We start from the raw sequence: 21,020 nt of genomic DNA, 5'->3' as shown, positions 1-21,020 counted from the left end.
GTTGGAGGTTGGATGATGAGGAAAAATATGCTCTTCACCCATGGGCTGTACCTCACCCATCAGACATCAGTTCTTCAGTCTTGGCTTTAGTGTCCCTTGGAGGAAGATACAGTGCAGCCAAATGTCCACATTATTTTTAAATATGTTCTTTTCTTCCCTGACATCCAAAGAAAAGACTGGGGGGTTGGTTTTAGCGACCCTGCTTTATACTGTATGGCAATTCACATTACTAAAGTGGTTAACTGGTGCAGACATTCCCCTTGCAAATTATGGGTATCCTTGGAGCAGGAATCTGTACCGCTCCCCCTAGCCGGTCTTCTGTGAACAGGGGTTCAGTACTCTCGACTCTTGGATCCACACACATCCCTTGATCGAACCCAGACTTTGTTCCGGGTTTCACTGATCAGGCCTTTGAGTTGCAGTTAGATCGGACCCTGATTAGAGCTTATGCATTTCTTAGTCCTTCAGGATGGGACCGTCCATCAGTCCTGTGTGGATTACTCAGCTCCTCTGTTCTGGGCAGGTGGAAGATTTTGTAACTGTCTAATTTCCTCCGGTTCCTCCCAGACCATACCTGTTTCCGCAGAGGAAACTTGATCTATTGCGTTAATGCTGTCTTTTTAACCGTTTGTACATGTATAATATGTTGCTGTTAGCCTGTTCTCAATGATAACCGTCGTCATGTCATACTACATTGTCTTGTGACATACCTTAAATAACTTAAGAAAGGAAAGAGAATAGACTAAACATTTTCCTTAATGCTACTTGCAGCTCAAGCAGATTCCAACTGCTCCTTCTGAAGTGTAGAAGAAAGAGATGAAATTCCCATTTTCACCTTTTTACCTCTAAATTGGTTTCATTTTTCATTTTACCACCATTATGAAATTAATAATCTATTATTCTTATAGGAGGGAAGCTGGAAATTTGGACTGTGATATTTTGTGGTCACCTTTTTCTGGCTTTCAGAAGTTTTGGTTGCTCTTTTGCTGCTTCTTCCTCACTTTATTTTAAAAGCATGTCATGTTCTGTACTTGGTATGTCACACTTGACTTTTGTTACTTGGGAAGAAAAATAAATAAAAATAAATAAATAAAATCCAAACATAAAGGCAGAATAGCAAATGGCCAAGGCACTGGAATCCCAATTTATCTGTCATAGTATTACTATTTGTTACACTTTCACACATTTTTTGTTTTGAAAAGCAGTGATATTTTTTTCAAATGGTTTAGCAGGAACCAGCCAAATATCAATCCAGATATGGGCAGGCTGGTTGTACTGAAGTGGATCTATGAATCCACTTCAGTACAACCAGCCTGTCGGGTATTTTTCATTCGATCACTGCCAGTGGATATCACGATTATTGTATTCTGACAGCTGGGAAACCTCCCGCTATCAGAATACAAAAGCTTAGTGGGAGGGATATCATCATCAAAACTGACTGTTGATGGGGAAAATCTATCAATTTTCTTTTCTTTAAATCAAGGTTGAAGGAAAGAAAATGTCATAATGTATGGCCAGCCTTGTAGAATGTAGAACCATAAGAATAAATATTCCATTTTATCCTGCAGGTGGTGGAAAGGCTTTTCTCTCTCCTCTCAGACTGTATGTGGGAAACACCCATCGCTCAGGCTAAACATTTTCATCAGGAAAAAGAGCAAGAGGCAAAACTTCAGGTAATCCCAACTGACATTTCAAAGACACAGTAGCCTGGGAAGCTTTCTTTTGCATATGGCAGAGGTAACCAGTATGCTTCCTTATTCCGCAGAAGCAGGGTGAGCTTGAGGAGGAGGAGGAAGACCTACCTGTCCAAGAAGTCTCCTTTGATCCAGAGAAAGCCCAATGTTGCCTTGTGGAAAATGGCCAGATTCTGACTCATGGAAGTGGTGGAAAAGGTTATGGCTTAGCATCAACAGGAGTAACATCAGGCTGCTATCAGTGGAAGGTATAGAGCCCTTGGCTTCCTGATGTGTCTTTCTATAGTTCATTGTCACTCTATTGTATGCAACCATTTATTAAATTATGACTTGATTGTGGACTGTTAGGCTTTCTTCAAAGGGTTTGTCCACCCAGATGTGGATGCTGGCAATATGAATCACCCACTTGTTGCCCCTGTGCCGCCGGGAGTCTGCTGAAGAGATTTTCACACAAAATTTTCTTGCTCCACTCTTTTGACATGGCATAGGTCCTTCTTTTAGATTTTTCTTTTAAAAAGAATACATCCATTAACATACATTTCTTTTAAAAATAATCTATCAGGCTAGAAATGAATGAGCAGGTATTGCAGCTCAGTTTTAGAGATATTTCGTTTGAGGAAGTGGTGCGACATCCATGCTGATATGTCAGTTAGTAAGTTTAGTATGGCGAGAGGAGACTGAAGGAGTAAGGTGAGGAGTAGACCGATTTGGGTGTCATCGGCTTAGATGGTATTGGAAGCCATGGGCGGTTATCAAGTGACCAAGGGAGGAGGTGTAGCTAGAGAAGAGAATGGATTCAAGAACAGAACCTTTGGAGAATCCGACAGAAAGCGGAAATGGTGAGGAGGAGACAGAGTTGTAGGTAACACTGAAGGAGCGCTGTGATAGGTAGGAGGAGAACCAAGATAAAGCCGAATCCTGGAGGCCAAGGGAACAGAGTTAATGAACAAGGAGCAGGTGGTCAACAGTATCAAAGGCCGCAGAGAGGTCAAGTAATAGGAGTATGGAGTAGTGGCCATTGGTTTTAGCAGTTAGTAAATCGTTAATGAGTTTTAGTAAGGCAATTTCTGTGGAGTTCTACGAGCGAAAGCCAGACTGAAAGGAATCAAGAAGGTTATTTTCACTGAGGTAGAAGCGAAGACAGTTGTAGACTAAGCATTCTAGAAGTTTAGAGGGGAATAGGAGCACTGAGATGGGTCTTAATTTGTTCAGGTTGGCGGGGCCCATGAGGGCTTTTTAAGTATGGGAGTGATCTGCGCATGTTTTAGAGGGGAGGGGAAAGTGCCACTAGAGAGGGAGAGATTGAAGATGTGCGTGAGGGAGCATAGGATAGAATAAGAGGGTGAACCTAATAGTTGTAAGGGAACAGGATCCGGGGACAATTGGTTAGGTGGGCATCTGAGAAGAGGCACCATGCTTTAGTATCATGGGAAATGCATTTTCTCTTTTGTTCATTGACGCACACAGCTGTTCATCTTCATGACCATAGGGTTATGCTGCCCCCTACAGGAGTAGGACATTAGGTAGGAAAAGCTTGAGCACACCTACGAGGCAGTACTTGGGCATATACTCCCACTTCCTGCTATAGGTATTCAGTTTTTTCTGCCTAGTCAGGAGAACCTAGTTCCTTGCAGGAATCCCTGGTCCTAGCTATTTCTTTTCTTTTTAAATGGATTTTTCTCTAGCGCTCATCGACAGACGTAGTCCTCGGTGATACACCACCTTCGGGTTATGTTACCTCCGCAGGAGCAGGACTAGACAGGAAATTAAAAAGCTCTGGCCACACCCTAGGGGCAGTCCCAGAGGGTATATCCTCTCTCTCTCTGCCTCAGCAAATCAGTTATTTTCTGTCTAGTTAGGAGTAAGGACCTAGATACCTTGCTGGGATCTTAGGTCCTGGCAAGAAATTTTTTTTTTTCTAAAAGGATTTTTGGACAGCTTTTTTTCTCCAGTGTTCCTGTGAGATCTTCAAGCAAGAAAGCTGAACTGGGCGACGGGCTGGATGTTGAGATCCGGTGGTCACCCCAGTTCAGCCTACGAGCGCGTGCAGGCCATAGCTCCGCGCTGAGTCGGCCGCGACAAAGTCCCATTAAAGGACTGAACCCGCGAGTTAAACGTCTCGCTGAAACGCCAAAGACCATGAGTCACGGCGTCTGTATCGGTCGACAGCCCTCCCGCCCCGGTGGAGAGGGTACTGTCAGGAGTTGGTGCCCGCCTGGTTCCGGTATGGTGAGTAGTATGTTCCCCCTGTTTTCCCTGACGGGTTTTGTGGTGAACGCGGGCCCCTCTCTGTATGGTAAGAAAGAGTTTCTTTCTATCCTATAACATGTCACAAATCCTCCTACTTTGAGTGTGATTTTATGTGTGCAAAAGCCAGGAGGCTTGGTTTGGGAGCTAACAATCTATTGTATACATGTTTTAAAGATGTAATCTGTGGCATTCTGGGAATCTTATGGGTTAAGTATAAGCTACCTACCAGTCAGAAGCCATGGACATGTAGACTGCCTTCCAAGTCAGATCTCCAGCTAATAGCAGGCCTCCCGAACGGCCATGCGGTCCGCCAGGGCCGGTACCGCCATTCACGCCATATCCCCATGCAGAGAGAGTGTTGTGTGCCTGCAGCACACCGCTAGTCAGCACAGGCCGCCGCCATTTTTTTTGCTGGATCGCACGAGCCGCCATTTTGGCGTAGCCTCGTGTCTCCAGCATGGGGGCGGCCATGTTTTAGGTGATTCTACACCTCGTGGAGCTTGGGGGAGGCGCCGGAAGGCGTACAGAGGGGCGGAGCCGCCTCCTTTCTTCCTGGGCAGCCAGCCAAAAGACTTCCTGTTTGTCTAAGACAGCGCTGTAAGCTGTTGCAGTTCAACTCTGAACATCAAGTGGTGAGCCTGGGGGTCTATCTCTCTCTCTCTCGATCGATAGGGATCCCTAGCAGGTAACACTAAGGGGTTTTTTGTGGCGCTGAGGGTCAAAAAAAAAAAAAAAAAAAAAAGTTTTTCTTTACTTTGAATTATATCATCCAGGAAGTAACTGGAGTTATTATGGACCCTGCCACACAGATTCCCCCACCTGTTTCCCTCGAGGGGGCCTCGGGACCCGCCGGTGTACAGAGTATAGAGTCATTTACAGCAATTTTGGAGTCTATGGTGGCTCGGGTGGAGGCGGCCTGTCAGGGACGGGGGTCAAGGAAGCGACCCCCGCCTACCCCTATACTATCTGATACCTCTGACTCTGATTCAGAGATGGTCACTGCAGTTGCAGGTTCCTCTGCAAGGGCTGCTATCCCAGGTAAAGCCCCCTCAGACAGTGAGGAGGACGCTTCTTCTCCTGCTATAATTCAGGAAGAAGCATTGGTGGACGCACTAGTTGTGGCAGTGCAAGAAACCTTAAAACTTGAGGCTTTACCGGCAGAGGCAACTGAAACAGAGAGGCCTTTTGGGACTAATAAGCCCATCAAGACGGCGAAGGCTTTTCCTGTACCTAAATGTTTTGGAAATCAGATTAAAGGAGAATGGGAACATTCTAAACGTACCTTTACTATTTCCAAGCGTATTGCTAGACGCTATCCGTTTGAGGAATCCATCATTAAGAAATGGACGGTACCACCAGTCGTGGATCCGCCTATTTCCAGGCTGAATAAAGCCACGGTTATTCCAGTGGAGGACACTTCGTCCTTTAAGGATCCGGTGGATCGAAAGATAGAAGCGGAGTCCCGCACTATCTTTTCTCTGATAGGGTCAGCATTTAGACCAGTAATTGTTATTGGTCTAGTTTCCCAGACACTTACAGAATGGGCGAAGATGGTACGCCAAGATCTTAGGGGAAAAGATATTCCCCAGGAAACATCTGATTTGATAGAACAGATCATACAAGGGCTACGGTTTATCTGTGACGCAGCCTTGGACACTACTCCCTTGTTAGGGCATGCATCTAAGTTAGCAGTGATCCTCAGACGTGTGCTGTGGTTAAAATGCTGGTCAGCTGACCTAGGTTCCAAAAAGACCTTGACTAATCTCCCTTTCCAGGGGAATCGTCTATTTGGAGCCAACCTAGATGAAATCATTAAGGATGCCACCGGGGGCAAGAGTACTTTTTTGCCACAGGCTGCAAAAGCTAAGGAACCTCGCAACAAGCGAGGACCTTTCTTTACCGCCCATAAAGGACGCCCGGCTGGTACTTCCGGGAAAGGCAAGACTCCTCCAGGAGGGTTCAAGAAGGGCTGGTCGGACAAGCAGAGGACCAACCCAGCCAAACCCGAAGTAAAGGAGTACACAGCCTGAAGGTGCGCCCCCACCCAATTTCAGGGTGGGGGGACGTTTTCACCGGTATTCAGGACATTAGATCGAGCATCAACCACTACTACCGGTGCGATTCTTCCCTTCCAACATTTAAGTACAGGAAGCGGTAGTTACCGTTCCCTGTATAGATCTTTTCCTTTACCTTTTCCTAAGATTAGTCCCGATACCTCACAGGAATCGGATCTGATTGACCAGATAGGCCAAGTAGCCTCTAGTCGGGTGACTTCGGTCCCTGAGGTTCAACCAGAAAAGATCACCTTGCCTGATAACTATCAGGTATCTGATAAATGTGTGGGAACAGAAAACGACCAGACTTTCTCGGATGGTCGGGGCCAGATACCTCTAGGGACGCCTGGTTCAGATCCTATCAGCGCCAGTGGTCCTAGAAATTCTAGGCTGGCCTCTTCAAGCCGGCCTGGCCGACTTGGACATGTTAGTCGCAGACGTTCCGTGGGAACTTCGTCTCAGGGAGTGTCTGTAGTCTCTAGGACCTATTTACCTTCGTGCTTTACAGTCGCTGGTTTTAATGGCCTGGCCATTGAGACCCAAGTACTGAAGGACAGAGGTTTGTCTACTTCAGTCATTCCTACCCTTATTAAAGCAAGGAAAGCGACTTCCAGCAAAGTCTATTATCACACATGGAAGACTTACATTGCGTGGTGCGAATCTTTAGGATTTCCTCCACGTACCTATTCGGTGTCTCGAATATTGGCCTTTTTGCAACAAGGGGTTGAGCAGAAGCTAGCCTTGAGCACCATCAAGGGTCAAGTTTCAGCATTAGCAATCTTCTTTCAGAAACCTTTAGCTACCAAATCCTTGGTGCGGAATTTCATCCAGGGGGTGCGGCACCTGGCTCCTCCAGTCCGCGCGCCCTTACCGCCCTGGGATCTTAATTTGGTTTTGTCGGTTCTACAGAAACCTCCCTTTGAAAACATCAGGGAGATTCCCTTGCTTACTTTATCCCAGAAGGTGGCCTTCTTGGTGGCTATTACTTCTGCTCGCAGGGTGTCAGAACTGGCTGCATTATCATGCCAGTCCCCATACCTAGTGATTCATAGGGATAAGGTAGTACTTCATCCTAAGCCATCTTTTCTTCCTAAGGTGGTTTCAGATTTTCATCTGAATGAAGATATTGTACTACCTTCCTTGTGTCCTCAGCCCAAGCATCATCGGGAACATGCGTTGCATTCCTTGGATGTGGTTCGGGCAATCAGGGTATACCTGAAAGCTACGGAATCATTCCGTAAGACGGATTCACTTTTTGTGATCACGGATGGCCCCAGAAAGGGTTTGCCTGCATCTGCCGCGACCATTGCCAAATGGATTAGACAAACGGTGGTACAGGCTTATTCTATTAAGGGTCAGAGTCCTCCGTTCCCTGTTAGGGCGCACTCCACTCGAGCGCTCAGTACTTCCTGGGCCTTTCGCCATCAGGCGTCAGTGGTCCAGGTATGTAAGGCGGCCACTTGGTCGTCGGTACATACCTTTACTAAATTCTATAAAATTGATGTGACGGCATCGGCGGATGCCTCATTTGGCCGCAAGGTTTTGCAGGCCGCAATTTGAGGAGACCGGTGGTCTACCTCGAGGGTTTTTTTCTGTTTGAAAAATTTTTTTGTTGAGTCTCATCATTAAGGATGAGCATTGTAAACCTCTAATTGGCACCGGTTGGGCCTTCTAGATTGGGATTTGATTTCCATTTTCCCACCCCTCAGTTGTGATACTGCTCTGGGACGTCCCGAAGGTGGTGTATCACCGAGGACTACGTCTGTCGATGAGCGCTAGAGAAAAATGGATTTTTGTAAAATCTTACCGTAAAATCCTTTTCTCTTAGCTCATCGACAGACGTAGTCCCCGCCCCTCTGTTTTGGAGTTGGGTTGGGTTAAATTCTCTAAGCACTGCTTTTTCACATAACTGATTTGCTGAGGCAGAGAGAGAGAGGATATACCCTCTGGGACTGCCCCTAGGGTGTGGCCAGAGCTTTTTAATTTCCTGTCTAGTCCTGCTCCTGCGGAGGTAACATAACCCGAAGGTGGTGTATCACCGAGGACTACGTCTGTCGATGAGCTAAGAGAAAAGGATTTTACGGTAAGATTTTACAAAAATCCATTTTTTTTCCTTCTTTTATCATTTTGTGCCTGTGAGAATCTACTATCAACTGCCAGACTGGGCGACAAACTGGATAATCTAGATCCTTAGGGTCCCCCCAGTCCGGAGAGCAAACGCGTGCAGACCGCACCTCTGTGCTAGATCGGCCGCAACATAGCCCCACTGGACAGGGGCTGGCCTGTGAGTTAAACGTCTCGTGAGGGCGCATACAAACTGGCTTCGGCCTGAGTCGCATTGTTTCCTCCTGGCCGACCGCACCCACATTACAAAGGAGCGGTGTCCTGTCCGGAGTGGTGCCCACCCTGTTCCTGGTGTGGTAAGAAGCTGTCCCCCCTCTGCCCCTGGCGGGTTTTGGGGCGGACGTGGGCCCCTCCCTGGGATAGTCAGACCCACGGGTTCCCCTCCTTTCCAATCGCGTTTCCCAAACCCCCCCCCCGCCAGGTCGGTGTGGCCCCCATCTGCTCATCCACAGAGAGCCAGGAAAGTCTTCAGCCAAGCCAGGTCATGCACAGGGGAATACATAGAACGGAAGACTGCTAGCAGTGATGCGCCTTGGAGCAAAAAACTCAAGGGCAAGGACTGCAAATAGGTGTGCAACATCATCAGAGTTTATAGGAGACAGCAGTCTGCACATGTCCAAGATGGCTGCCAACAGGAAGGCAAGGTAAGACCTTTACACTCTAGCCGCACATGAAAAGGCACTAGTGGATGCACTGATTGTATCGGTACGGGAAACCTTACATTAGGAGGATGCGACTGATCCAGCATCAGAGGCGTGGGTCTCCTTTGGCACCCACAAGTCCTCCAAAGCGGTAAGGGTGTTCCCTTTCCCGCCTTCTTTGACGATATTGTCTCAAAACAGGTGGGGCCCCCAAAACGCACCTTTGCGATCCCTAAGCTTTTGGCAATGTGTTACCCTTATGAGGAGTCCCTCCCTAAAAAATGGACTTTACCTCCTGTAGTGGACTCTCTGGTTTCCAGGTTGAATAAAGCCATGGTTATATTGGTAGAAGAGTCTCCGGTCTTCTCTGATCCGGCTGTCTGTCTCTGCAGTGGTCCTGCGGCGCATTATCTGGCTGAAATGCTGGTCTGCGGGTTTCTAAAAAGGCCTTGTCCGATCTTCCATTCGTGGAAGATCGCCTGTTTGGAGCTTCCTTTGATTACATCATGAAAGGCCTCACAGGAGGAAAGAGTACTCTTCTTCAGGCTTCCAAGGGTAAGGAGTCTTGTCGCAGACGGGGACCCTCCTTTACTCCGCGCAAGCAGCCTTCTTGTTTCTCAGGACAAGGGATCAAAACACTTTAGGGTCTCCAATGGTGGTTTCAAGAAGTCTTGGTAGGGCAAACCTAGAGCGGGATCTGCCAGGCATGCGAGCAAAAACTCCTCCACATGAAGGGGCACCCTCACCCGTATCAGGGGTGGAGGGACGTTTTTGCTGTTTTCTGGACCCGTGGACCTTCCTAATTCGAGACAAGTGGGTCAACAAAGTCGTTCAATCTGGCTACAAGATCGAGTTTTGGTCATACCCTCGGCAGGGTTCTTTCCTTCCAACCTGCACTTATTCTCAGATCGCCTGCAGGATCTCCATGGGGCAGTGCAAGACTTGTTATATTAGGGAGTGATTGTCCCGGTTCCGATGTCGGAAAGCTTTCAAGGTTTCTATTCAAACCTGTTTACGGTTCCCAGGAAGGAGGGCAAGGTGCGTCCAATTCTGGACCTCAAGGCGCTGAACTGCTTTGTGCGGGTACAGAAGTTTTGAATGGAGTCAATTCACATGGTGGTGGCATACCTACATCAGGGGGACTTTCTCGCATCCATCGACATCAAGGACGCTTACCTTCACATCCCCATTTGTATCGCCCATCAGCGATTCCTCCACTTTGCCGTGGGCGAGGAGCATTATCAATTTGTGGCGTTACCCTTTGGTCTCACCTCTGCTCTTCGGATCTTCACAAAAGTGTTGGCCCCGGGTTCTAGCATTACTGCGTCAGCGGGAGATCGCGATACTGGGGTACCTGGACGATCTGCTTTTGCGAGCAGAGTCTTCAACTGCCCTGTTGGCCAACTTGGAGATCACTCTGCAAATGCTGAGGGAGTTCAGTAGTATTCTAAATCTCCGGAAGTCTGCTTTCTTCTGGCCATGAGCTTGGAATATTTGGGACTGACTCTGGACTTGGCCTCGGCCAGAATGTTTCTCCTTCTGGCAAAATTCAGAAGTTGCAGGATGCGATTCGGTTTCTGCTGTCCAGCAGACTGTCATCTCTTTGGACTTGCATGCGGGTGCTGGGCCTGTCGGTGTCTATCTTCAAGGCAGTTCCATTTGCATAGTTCCACACAAGATCTCTGCAAAAGGAGATTCTGGTGGAGTGGAAGAAGGATCCTCAGTCTTTGGACAATCCTGATCATGTTGAGCCAGAGAACAAGGGGGTCCCTGGTTTGGTGGCTTCGCTCTCCGGCACTTCTTCAGGGAAAATCCTTTCTTCCCCTGTACTGGACGGTTGTCACCACGGATACCAGCCTATCTGGGTGGGGAGGCCTGGATTGTGCTCAAGGGGTCTGGACTCTGGAAGAGTCCAGGCTACCGATCAATGTACTGGAGCTCCGAGCGTTCAGGCTTTGCATGGATCATTGGACAGTTCGTCTCCAAGGATGTCCGGTACGGATTCAATTGAACAATGCCACAGCCATGGCCTATGTCAATCGCCAAGGGTGCACGAGAAGTGTTCTGGCGGAAGTAGCCGGTGTTCTAAGGTGGGCAGAACAGTTTGTTCCAGCTCTCTCTGCTGTACACATTCCAGAGGTGTAAAATTGGCAGGCGAACTATCAGTCCACAGGCGTTACAAAAGAGAGAACGGTCACTTCATCCGGAGGTGTTCAGTCAGTTGGGTCTCTGTTGGGGGACTCCCGAGGTGGACCTGTCGGCCTTTCGCCTCAACAGGAAAGTTCAGAGGTTTGTGGCACGGTCTCGAGGCCCTCTAGCCGATGCCACAGACGCCCTAGTGGCTCCCTGAAGTCATTATCGTCTGATTTACGCCTTTCCTCCTCTCAAGCTTCTGCTGCAACTCCTGCACAGGATCGAGGCATAAGGGATTCCAGTCATTCTAGTGGCTCCGGACTGGCCTCGCCGGTCTTGGTACGCCTATCTGGTATGGCTGTTCGCCAATGTTCCTTGGAGACTCCATCTCAGGGAAGATCTGCTTTCTCAAGGACAAATCTTCCATCCTGCTTTACAGTCACTGGCTTTGACAGCCTGGCTGTTGAAAGCCAGGTGCTGAAGGATAGAGGGTTGTCTGGTTCGGTGATTCCTATGCTTTTAAAAGCTAGAAAATCTGCTGCCAGAAAGTTTTTTACTACCGTACTTGGAAGACGTACATTGCGTGGTGTGAGTCTCTTGGGGTTCACCCTCGCTCCTTTTCGGTGACTTGGGTCTTGGTTTTCCTCCAGCAAGGGGTTGAGTAATGTTTGGCCTTGAGTACCATCAAGGGCCAGGTCTCAGCCTTGGCGATTTTTCTTTGTACCTCCGTTGGCCTCACACTCCTTGGTGTGTACTTTTCTCTAGGGAATGAGACACTTGGCTCCCTCTGTGCGGTCTCCATTGGGACCTCAGTTTGGTGTTGTCAGTTATTCAGAAACCTCCCTTTGAAAATATTCAGGAGATTCCCCTGCTTACATTGTCCCAAAAGGTTGCCTTTTGGGTGGCTTTTACTTCGGCATGCAGGTTGTCTGAGCTGGCGGTGCTGTCTTGCCGTTCATCTTATCTAGTTGTTCACAGGGATAAGATGGTTCTTCGACCATGTCCATCGTTCCTTCCAAAGGTCGTCCCTGATTTTCATCTGAATGAAGACATCGTGTTGCCTTCCCTGTGTCCTAAGCCTAAGCATCCTAAGGAAGTTGCTTTACATTCCCTGGATGTGGTTCGGGCAATCAGGGTGGTACCTGGCAGCTACGGAGTCGTTTTGAAAGTCAGACTCACTGTTCGTCCTCATGGATGGACCTTGCAAGGGGCTGGCAGCTTCTGCTGCGACCAATTCCAGATGTATCAGGCAGATTGTGGTTCAGGCTTATTCTGTTAAGGGTCAGGTTCCTCCTTTCCCTGTCGGGGCACATTCTACTCGGGCGCTTAGTGCCTCCTCGGCCTTCCGTCATCAGGCATCAGCGGTGTAAGTTTGCAAAGCGGCCACTTGGTCGTCTGTGCACACATTCACAAAGTTTTATTAAGTGGATTTGTTGGAAACTGCGGATGCTTCTTTTGGCCGACAAGTTTTGCAGGCTGCTGTTTAGAGAATCTTTCCTCCTTTTGAGGGTGTTTTTTTCAGGTGAGCTCCAGTTGTTCTCAGTTGAGCTCCATGTTACCTGGTTGGCTATGTTTAGCCTTTTGAGAAGTTGGTTTTTCTGCTGTTTCCACCCCTCATATTTGACACTGCTTTGGGACGTCCCTACAGTGATGAATACAATGGAAATTGGAAAAGGGGCTGTGGGGACTTTAAAGGGGTACCGTCTCAGACCAATACAAATAGATAGATCATTATATTAAAATATCAAGAAAGTTTTTTTTATTACATAATAGAAAACACATTAAAATTGCGTTGTCCATAAATATTCAGACAGTATGCAAATGTAAAGAAAGAAAACCCGATAGCTCAATATATGTCAAACTACCTAATGGGACAAATCATCAATGTTGCCCTCACTGACTGACTATTGGGTATAGTCAGATGAATGTAGTGACGAAAGTGACTACAGTGATGAAGATGAAGAGCTGTGTCCGTCAATGAATGAAAGAGAAATTTGGATTTTTGACTTACCGTAAAATCCATTTCTCTGATGTTCATTGACGGACGCAGACCCCGCCCCTCATTGGAGTTGAGTTTTTTCTCCTGACATTGCATGTTACAAAACTAAATACCTATAGCAGGAAATGGGAGTATACCCCCAGGGACTGCCACATAGGCATGCTCAAGCATTTCTCTGCCTAGTGTCCTACTCCTGTAGGGGGCAGCATAACTCTACAGTCATGAAGATGAAGAGCTGTGTCCGTCAATGAACATCCGAGAAATGGATTTTACGGTAAGTCAAAAATCCCATAATTTTTTTAGCTTGCTATATATGAATTATTGCATATTAATATTTTGCTTTCTCCTTTTAAGCCAGCAGGTGGAGCTTTAGGCTCTTTTGCATGATTGCGCCCTTGATTTCTTTTAATATAATGCTTAGAAAATCAAGTAGTTTAAGCAGATTAACACCTGTAAATTAATAGTTCCTGCCTCAAAGCAGGTGGTCTCTTCGGCTAGCCTGTAGTGCCCTGGGGATAATTTATCAGGGAATAAATGTTTGTTAGTGAAACATAGATTTCCTATAGATTGAAAACCATAATCTAAAAAAAAAAGAAAAAAAAAAATGTAATGTACTATTTTTAGCTTACCTTTTAAAACATTCAAGGCATAGTTCACCTTTACCAAAAAAAATGCCTATGCGGATAAGGGACCTCTGCAAAGGCAGTTTTTTTTGTAAAGGTTAATTAATCTTTTAAAGTCTAACTCCAGGCACAAATCTTTTTTTATAGCTGTATAGGTAATCTCTCCTGTGATGTAAGTTATTGTCTGATTTCTTGCTTTCAGTTTTCCCGGATAGTACAGCTCCAACTCTCTCCATATAGTGTTAATAAAAGATGTTCTCTGTTTTGCAAAACATAAGGGATTGTGCAGCACAGATCCAAATAAAGTCACAGGAAGGTTAAAAAGACACAAAGCACACAAAATGCATGCGCTACAATTCTCCAATATTTAACAATAAATCTTTATTTACTGACCTAAGCAAAATAACCTATCAATACATAAAATAGTAAAACAAAATAATATTAAAAGACCCCCCTGTGTAGACTAAGAGCCGGTTCACATTGCAGCGACCCGACTTGCCGGGACGACCTGTGAGGTCGCGGTGCGCAGCTCGCACCGCGACCTCGGAGCGGCCGGAACGGACTTCATATCATTGAAGTCAATGCAGGTCGCTCCATGTCGCCCCAAAGAAGCTCAGGACCCTTTTTCTAAGTTGGAGCGACTTGTGTCGCTCCTATTAGAACGGGTCCTGTGCTAATCTATGGCAGGCGACCCACGGCGACTTGTCAGGCGACCAGGTCGTCTGACAAGTCGCCCCAGTGTGAACCGGCTCTTATACCTTGCCATTTTCTAAGTTTGGATTAGAGTGTATGTATAGCCAACTACTTTTTTTTTTTTTTTTTCTTCTAGTTTTGGAAAGTAAGATTAGAATCCTGTTGCACTTTTATGTCGTTTGCTGTCTGTCCTGGCCTAGGAGATTCATCCATCTTTTTTGTTGTGGTAACCATTGTTAAGTGAAAGTAATGAGAAGTACAAAATGTTAGTTATAACCTGAAAAAGAGATTCTTTTTAAGATGGAATTTCCCTTCCCTTTGTAAAGATGTTCCAATTGCATCTGTCGGACAGATCTCCCCAGTGACCTATACAGCAAAAAATAAACAAGGGTGTTAAAAGAGCCCTTCACTGAGCAGAGAGCTGGTGATTGTTAGTCACTGGCTGTCTGCTTTGCCCCTCCAGTGCTCACTGCAGCATTGGGCTGTGGAGGGAGCCAGCATTCACCTCCTCTCAGCCTCGCTGAGAGGCTGAGCCAGCTGCCGATCCAGGCATCTTGGTGGATCCTGACTGTAAAGTCTGAATCTTTCTCGAGCCTGTAGTGACGTCAGCCGACAGGAGAAGTATAGCCAAAATAGCTTTGGCCATACTTCTCCTTTTAACCATTCCTCGCTCTATCCAAAACTATAAAAAGAAATGTGTTGGCTATACATAAACTGTAAGCCCCGTCCCCTCCTGACACGAAGCCCCATCATTTTATCTGTGCACCATCAGCACAGTTATGTTAGACTCTTTTGAGGCCAGATTCGGTTCAGTTTAATAACGTAATACACTAACATTAACAATATCAACTGATATTTCCTCTATAATATAACCTCACAGATGGCACATACATAAATTGAACAAAATGTAGTATTCACTGTGCATGCAGTATATATCCATTAAGTACTATAAAAAAAACCTTTATATTGCTGCTGAATCATGACAGTCAGGAAACTAGTATTGTCAGAAGTGGATAATAGGTTCAAACCCCTAAGCTGTAATGCATGTTTTATGCCATTATGAAAGTTTTATTTAGCCATGTGACTGTTATTTTTTGCTCTAGTGGTCGTTCTGCTGAATAACGGTCATGATTTCTTATAGAACGGAGTCTTATAGCAGCCTCCATCTTTATCTTTTAAAGTAAAAAAGAAAAAAATTATAAATATGGGGTAATCAGGGCAAATTGGTGTGAGGCACAAGCCTTGTACTCTATACCTTATGCTTTCTGATCACCCCTCATCTGTGTGTAGTCCTTCATGTGCTGTATTTCATTTGGAAAAATGTCATGTCTTCTTATTAGATCCTTTAATTTTAATATTCTCGAAACACCATCAATAAATGTTTTGCCAAAAATACACGGTTGGAATCCAAATATAATAATTGTTGTTCTTTGAACACAGTTCTACATTGTGAAAGAAAATCGTGGTAACGAGGGGACCTGTGTAGGTGTTTCCCGATGGCCTGTACATGACTTCAACCACCGCACCACCTCTGACATGTGGCTGTATCGGGCATACAGTGGTAACCTGTATCATAATGGAGAACAGACTCTGACTTTGCCCAGCTTTACCCAGGGAGACTTTATAACTTGTGTGCTTGATATGGAGGCTCGGACTGTGTCTTTTGGCAAAAATGGAGAGGTGCGGAGACATTACTTTACTACAGTGCTTCTGAATTTTGAAAATGACTTATACACAGAACTTTTTTTTTCTCAGAGAAAAGGTGCAGATACTCACCCCCCTCCCTTAGGTTATGTATGTGTCCACCCCCTACCCACCCATAGAACCACCCCCTTTAGAGAACATTGAACCATGTATAGTTTGGGGGGGCTATACAGGTAATTTGTATAGAATGTGTTAATAAAAAGCAATGCATGAGCTCATCCCTACTGTACAGCTATAGGCGCCCATGTGCATGAGCCCCTAGAGTTTGTTATTGAAGTAAATGCAGTAATAGACCCACTACAGCAAGAATGGATCCCTCCAGCAACAATAGACACCCCCCTCATATATTTAGAAAAGAGACATCCTCATATATACAGCAAAAAAAAGGTCCTATCCAGCAAAGAGATGGCACCAGCCACAGAAATATCCTCATACGTTCAGCAAAGAGACAGCTCAATCCAGCAAAGAGATACCCCCATATATCCAGCAAAGAGACATTCCCCCCCCTATATCCAGCAAAGAGACAGTCACAGCACAGACCCACATCCAAGCAGCATTAACAGACAGACACAGCCTTATCCAGAAACATTGTCAATTTACCAAAAAAGGCAATGTCTACAACTTGTTTCCAGGTGAGCACTGAGCAGTCAGTCAAAACAGTCTACCCTCACGCACCACAGCTGGTGCCAAAACGAGTATCCGTTCTGCTGGGTGAGGTGGAGTCCACATATCATCACTCCGCTCTCTCAGGCTCAGCTGGATTACGTGAGCTTGCCAAGCTGTATCAGCTTATTATGCGGCCGCCGTGATGAGCAATATAGAGAGTGCTTCTCTCCTGTCTCTGGGGGAGGTGCCAGAATGCCATTCGGGCACGTTCCGCCAGGAAAAAAAAGCCCTGCTTCTACACATGAGAGGTTACTGCATTGTTCTTGTATAATTTTGAGTGCGAATTGTCTTGTATCTTCTAGGATTTAGTGTGGCTGAGACAGTTACAATTTCTGCTTGTTATATACACTGATCAGCCATACCTTAATGACCACCCACCTAATATTTAGTAGGACCTTTTGTGCTGCCAAAACAGCCCTGACCCATCGAGGCATGGATGCCACCAGACCTCTGAAGGTATGCTGTGGTACCTGGAACCAAGCCATCAGTAGCAGATCCTTTAATTCCTGTAAACTGCTAGGTGGGGCTTCTGTGGATTGGGCTTGCTTTTTCCAGCCCATCCCACAAATGCTTGATTGAACTAAGATCTGGCGAATTTGGAAGCTTACTCAACACATCAAATGCATTATTGTGTTCCTCATGCTATACCATTTTCATAAAAGGGTGTACTTGATCAGCAACAAAGTTTAGGTTGGTGGTACATGTGGCAACCAAATGAATGGCAGGACCCAAGTTTTCCCAGCAGAACATTGCCCAATGCATTGCCCTGTCTCTGCTGTCTTGCCTTATTTCCATATTGCATCCTGGTGCCATCTCTTTTCCTGGTAAGTGACACACACAGACCTGACCATCCACATTATGTAAAAGAAAACGTGATCTATTGGACCAGGCCACCTTCTTCCATTGCACTGTGGTCCAGTTCTGATGCTCACATGTTCATTATAGGTGCTTTTGGCATGGGTCAGCATGGGCACTCTGACCGACTGGTCTGCAGCTATGCAGCCCAATACACAAAAAAAATGTTATGCTGATTTTTCTGCTTTCAACACATCATCTTCAGGGACATGTTTACTTGCTGCCTCATATATCCCACCAACTTTCAGAAGCCATTGTAATGAGATAATCCATGTTATTCGCTTAGACTGTCAATGGCCATAAAGGTATGGATGATCAGTGTATAACAGGGGTCTCCACAGTACAGCTCGTAAGGCCACATCCGGCCCGCTAGGATGTTTTTACCGGCCCACGGCAAGAGTCCTCAGACTCACGACAGGGATGTTCTCTCTTCCAAACTTTTCTTGGGTTGTGATGCATACTCGCCCCCACTCTGGCCTTATGCAGCGCAGGTGCCGCAGCCAATCCCGGCGCCCGGCCTCAACCAGTCGGGTACAAATGTGTCAATGTGTGTGTGTATGGGGGGGTGTTAAGGGGCACACGTGCAGGAGGGCTCTGATGGAGACACTAATTTGTGGGGATCCTCTGATAAGTGTGAAGGGGACGCAAATGTGTAGGGTGACTCTAATGGGGATGCAGATGTAAGGCCCTAATGCACCCTGCAAGTTTAATCTGCTGAATAAGGCTACAGCATTTAGCTACAGGAGGAGGATTACAGATGCACCATCCAGCCCCACTTCTGGCTGCCTTGTAAATTTTATTCTATTCCGTTGCTGCAGAATTATTTATAAATTATTTTTTTCCGTCTGCGAGTATGTATAAAATATACAGTGTGGCCTTGAAATGGAAAGTTTGGAGACCCCTGGTGTATACAGTTATTTATTTATTTTATTTTTTTGGATGATTTATTTTGGGTTTTTTCTTTTTGTTTTTTACATGGATCAGTGACTTTTATTTATACATCGTTCATTAGTGGTAATGTATTGTATTTATACTGCATAAACTTTTGTCTATGTCATGTAACCTGATTTTCACTGACAGGAGCCAAAGTTGGCCTTTGAAGATGTGGATGCAGCAGAATTATACCCTTGTGTGATGTTTTACAGTAGCAACCCTGGAGAAAAGGTATAGTAGTCCTCTCTTGCATAATTTACAGTTGGTAGTAAAGCCTATATTAAAAAAAAAAAAAAAAATATATATATATATATATATATATATATATATATATATATATATATATATATATGCATAAAGCATGTTCCATAACAGGGTATGTTCCATAACAGGGTTTGTGTTTTCCACATTGTAGGTGAAGATCTGTGACATGCAGATGAGAGGGACTCCCAGAGATCTGCTGCCGGGTGATCCTATCTGTAGTCCTGTAGCTACTGTCTTAGCTGAATCCAGTGTGCAGTTGCTCAGAGTACTTCATCGTACTGAGCGCTGGACTCATTGCATTAACAAGAAAATGGTGGAGCGCCTACAGAAGATCAAAGGTTGCCTGAGAGAAGTAGGAGGCAAACTGAAGAAAAGCCGTTCTGTCCAGAGTCGTGAAGAGCATGAAACGCGAGATGAGAAAGAAGAGGAGAAAGGGAAACATGGCAGACATGGATTGGCTGAGCTGGGGGAAATGCAACTCAAGACCCTCTGCATGGAAGTATGGCCTGTTCTGGCTGTCATTGGAGGTGTGGACACAGGACTTAGAGTGGGCGGTAGATGTGTTCATAAGCAGACAGGTCGGCATGCAACTCTTCTTGGTGTTGTGAAGGAAGGCAGTACATCTGCTAAGGTTCAATGGGACGAGGCAGAGATTACCATCAGGTATGTACATATCTGTGCTGATGCTTCATAGGTGCTGCTTGCATCAATGTCTCAGCTTTCAGTATCCTCTGTATAATAAGGCATTGGCCAGGAAGAAACACATCTTTTTATTTTATTTTGGACTACATCTGTGTAAGAACAGTTGCCTAGACATCTGCTCTTTGGTTTTCAGTAGTTCTAGCTCTAGAGGTATTGCAATAACTCTAAATAAGATGATATTCTCTGCACTCATTGTGGATACATAGCAGCGTATGCATAAGAAATTTACATAGGGAATGGGCCATCTCCAACCTGCGGAAACAAAAGAGGTTTGAACACCTGCCTTGTAAGGTTTTCAGTGCAGTCTGTGCCTTCTGTTCCCATTGATTCCTTTTTTTTTTTTTGTCCCATTGTCACAGCAAAAGTGAATGGAAAATTCTAATGTAGGAGACAGACTGAAAGAAAAACCTGACAGGAGTGTTAACCCTTCCCCACTTTGGTTAAAACTAAAACAACCTTTTGTATACAGTTGGGTTTTAACAAGCGTGCAATATGATATTCTAAAATTCCAATCAATTAGTGGGCCTCAACTCAGGAAAAATATATAGGAATTCCAGCAGGGAAGAAAGCAGGTATATTATATGGTGAAAATAGAGACTTCCCAGCGAACTTGCAGTGTGTGTGTGTGTGTGTGTGTGTGTGTGTGTGTGTGTGTGTGTGTGTGTGTGTGTGTGTGTGTGTGTGTGTGTGTGTGTGTGTGTGTGTGTGTGTGTGTGTGTGTGTGTGTGTGTGTGTGTGTGTGTGTGTGTGTGTGTGTGTGTGTGTGTGTGTGTGTGTGTGTGTGTGTGTGTATAGATAGATAGAGAGAGAGAAGAAAAATCTAAATCAAATCAATATTTGGTGTCCAACCAGCATCAATTCTTCTAGGTACACAGTTTTTGAAGGAACTTGGCAGGTAGGTTTTTCCGAACATCTTGGAGAACTAACCACAGATCTTATGTGGATGTAGGCTTCCTCAAATCCTGTCTTTTCATTTAATCCCAGACACTTGATGATAAGATCAGGGCTCTGTGGGGGGCCAAACCATCACTTCCAGGACTCCTTGTTCTTCTTAACGAATGCTGAAGATAGTTCTGAATGGCATTGATTGTGCTTGGGGTTGTAGTCCTGCTGCAGAATAAATTTGGAGCCAATCACATGCCTCACTGATAGTATGGTATGATGGATAAGTATCTGCTTGCATTTCTTAGCATTGAGGACACCATTGGTCTGGAAATGTTAAGGGCCATAGACGTAGTGGTCGGCCAAGGAAACTTAATGCAGCAGATGAAAGACACATTATGCTTACTTCCCTTTGACATAAGGTGATGTCCAGCAGTGCCATTTGCACAGAACTGGCAGAAACCCAGATACATCCATCTACTGTCCAGGGAAGTCTGGAAGTCATGGAAGAATTGTTCCCAAAAAGCTATACCTCTGACTTGGAAACAAGGCTAAGTGACTCAATTCAGCATAAAAACATAGGAACTGGGGTGCAACAAAGAGGGCAGCAGGTTCTCTGGACTAATGGGTCAAAATGTTTACATATTTAGATTTGGCAGGATGCAGTTTTATTCATCAAAGAGCTGGAGACTGGTACAAAAATTAGTGCCTGCAGGCAACAGTGAAGCATAGTGAAGGTTCCTTGCAAGTATGGGGCTGCATTTCTGTAAATGGAGTTGGAGATTTCGTCAGGATCAATGGTA

General features: G+C 45.6%; 1 protein-coding gene across 2 annotated transcripts in view; it reads left to right on the top strand.

Annotated features, from left to right (window-relative positions):
* HERC1 (HECT and RLD domain containing E3 ubiquitin protein ligase family member 1) overlaps nt 1-21,020 on the top strand; it is a 212,322-nt gene that overhangs the window by 95,722 nt on the left and 95,580 nt on the right. For both annotated transcript variants that reach the window (XM_082255125.1, XM_082255124.1), the window contains exons 33-37: nt 1,569-1,673; nt 1,766-1,942; nt 15,652-15,891; nt 18,517-18,600; nt 18,785-19,296. In XM_082255125.1, the coding sequence (XP_082111251.1) occupies nt 1,569-1,673; nt 1,766-1,942; nt 15,652-15,891; nt 18,517-18,600; nt 18,785-19,296 (1,118 nt within the window). The remainder of the gene's footprint in view (nt 1-1,568; nt 1,674-1,765; nt 1,943-15,651; nt 15,892-18,516; nt 18,601-18,784; nt 19,297-21,020) is intronic.

The sequence above is a fragment of the Pelophylax lessonae genome, assembly GCF_965119305.1.
Source record: "Pelophylax lessonae genome assembly, chromosome: 4".
Classification (NCBI taxonomy): domain Eukaryota; kingdom Metazoa; phylum Chordata; class Amphibia; order Anura; family Ranidae; genus Pelophylax; species Pelophylax lessonae.
This window is presented reverse-complemented; position numbering and strand designations above follow the sequence as displayed.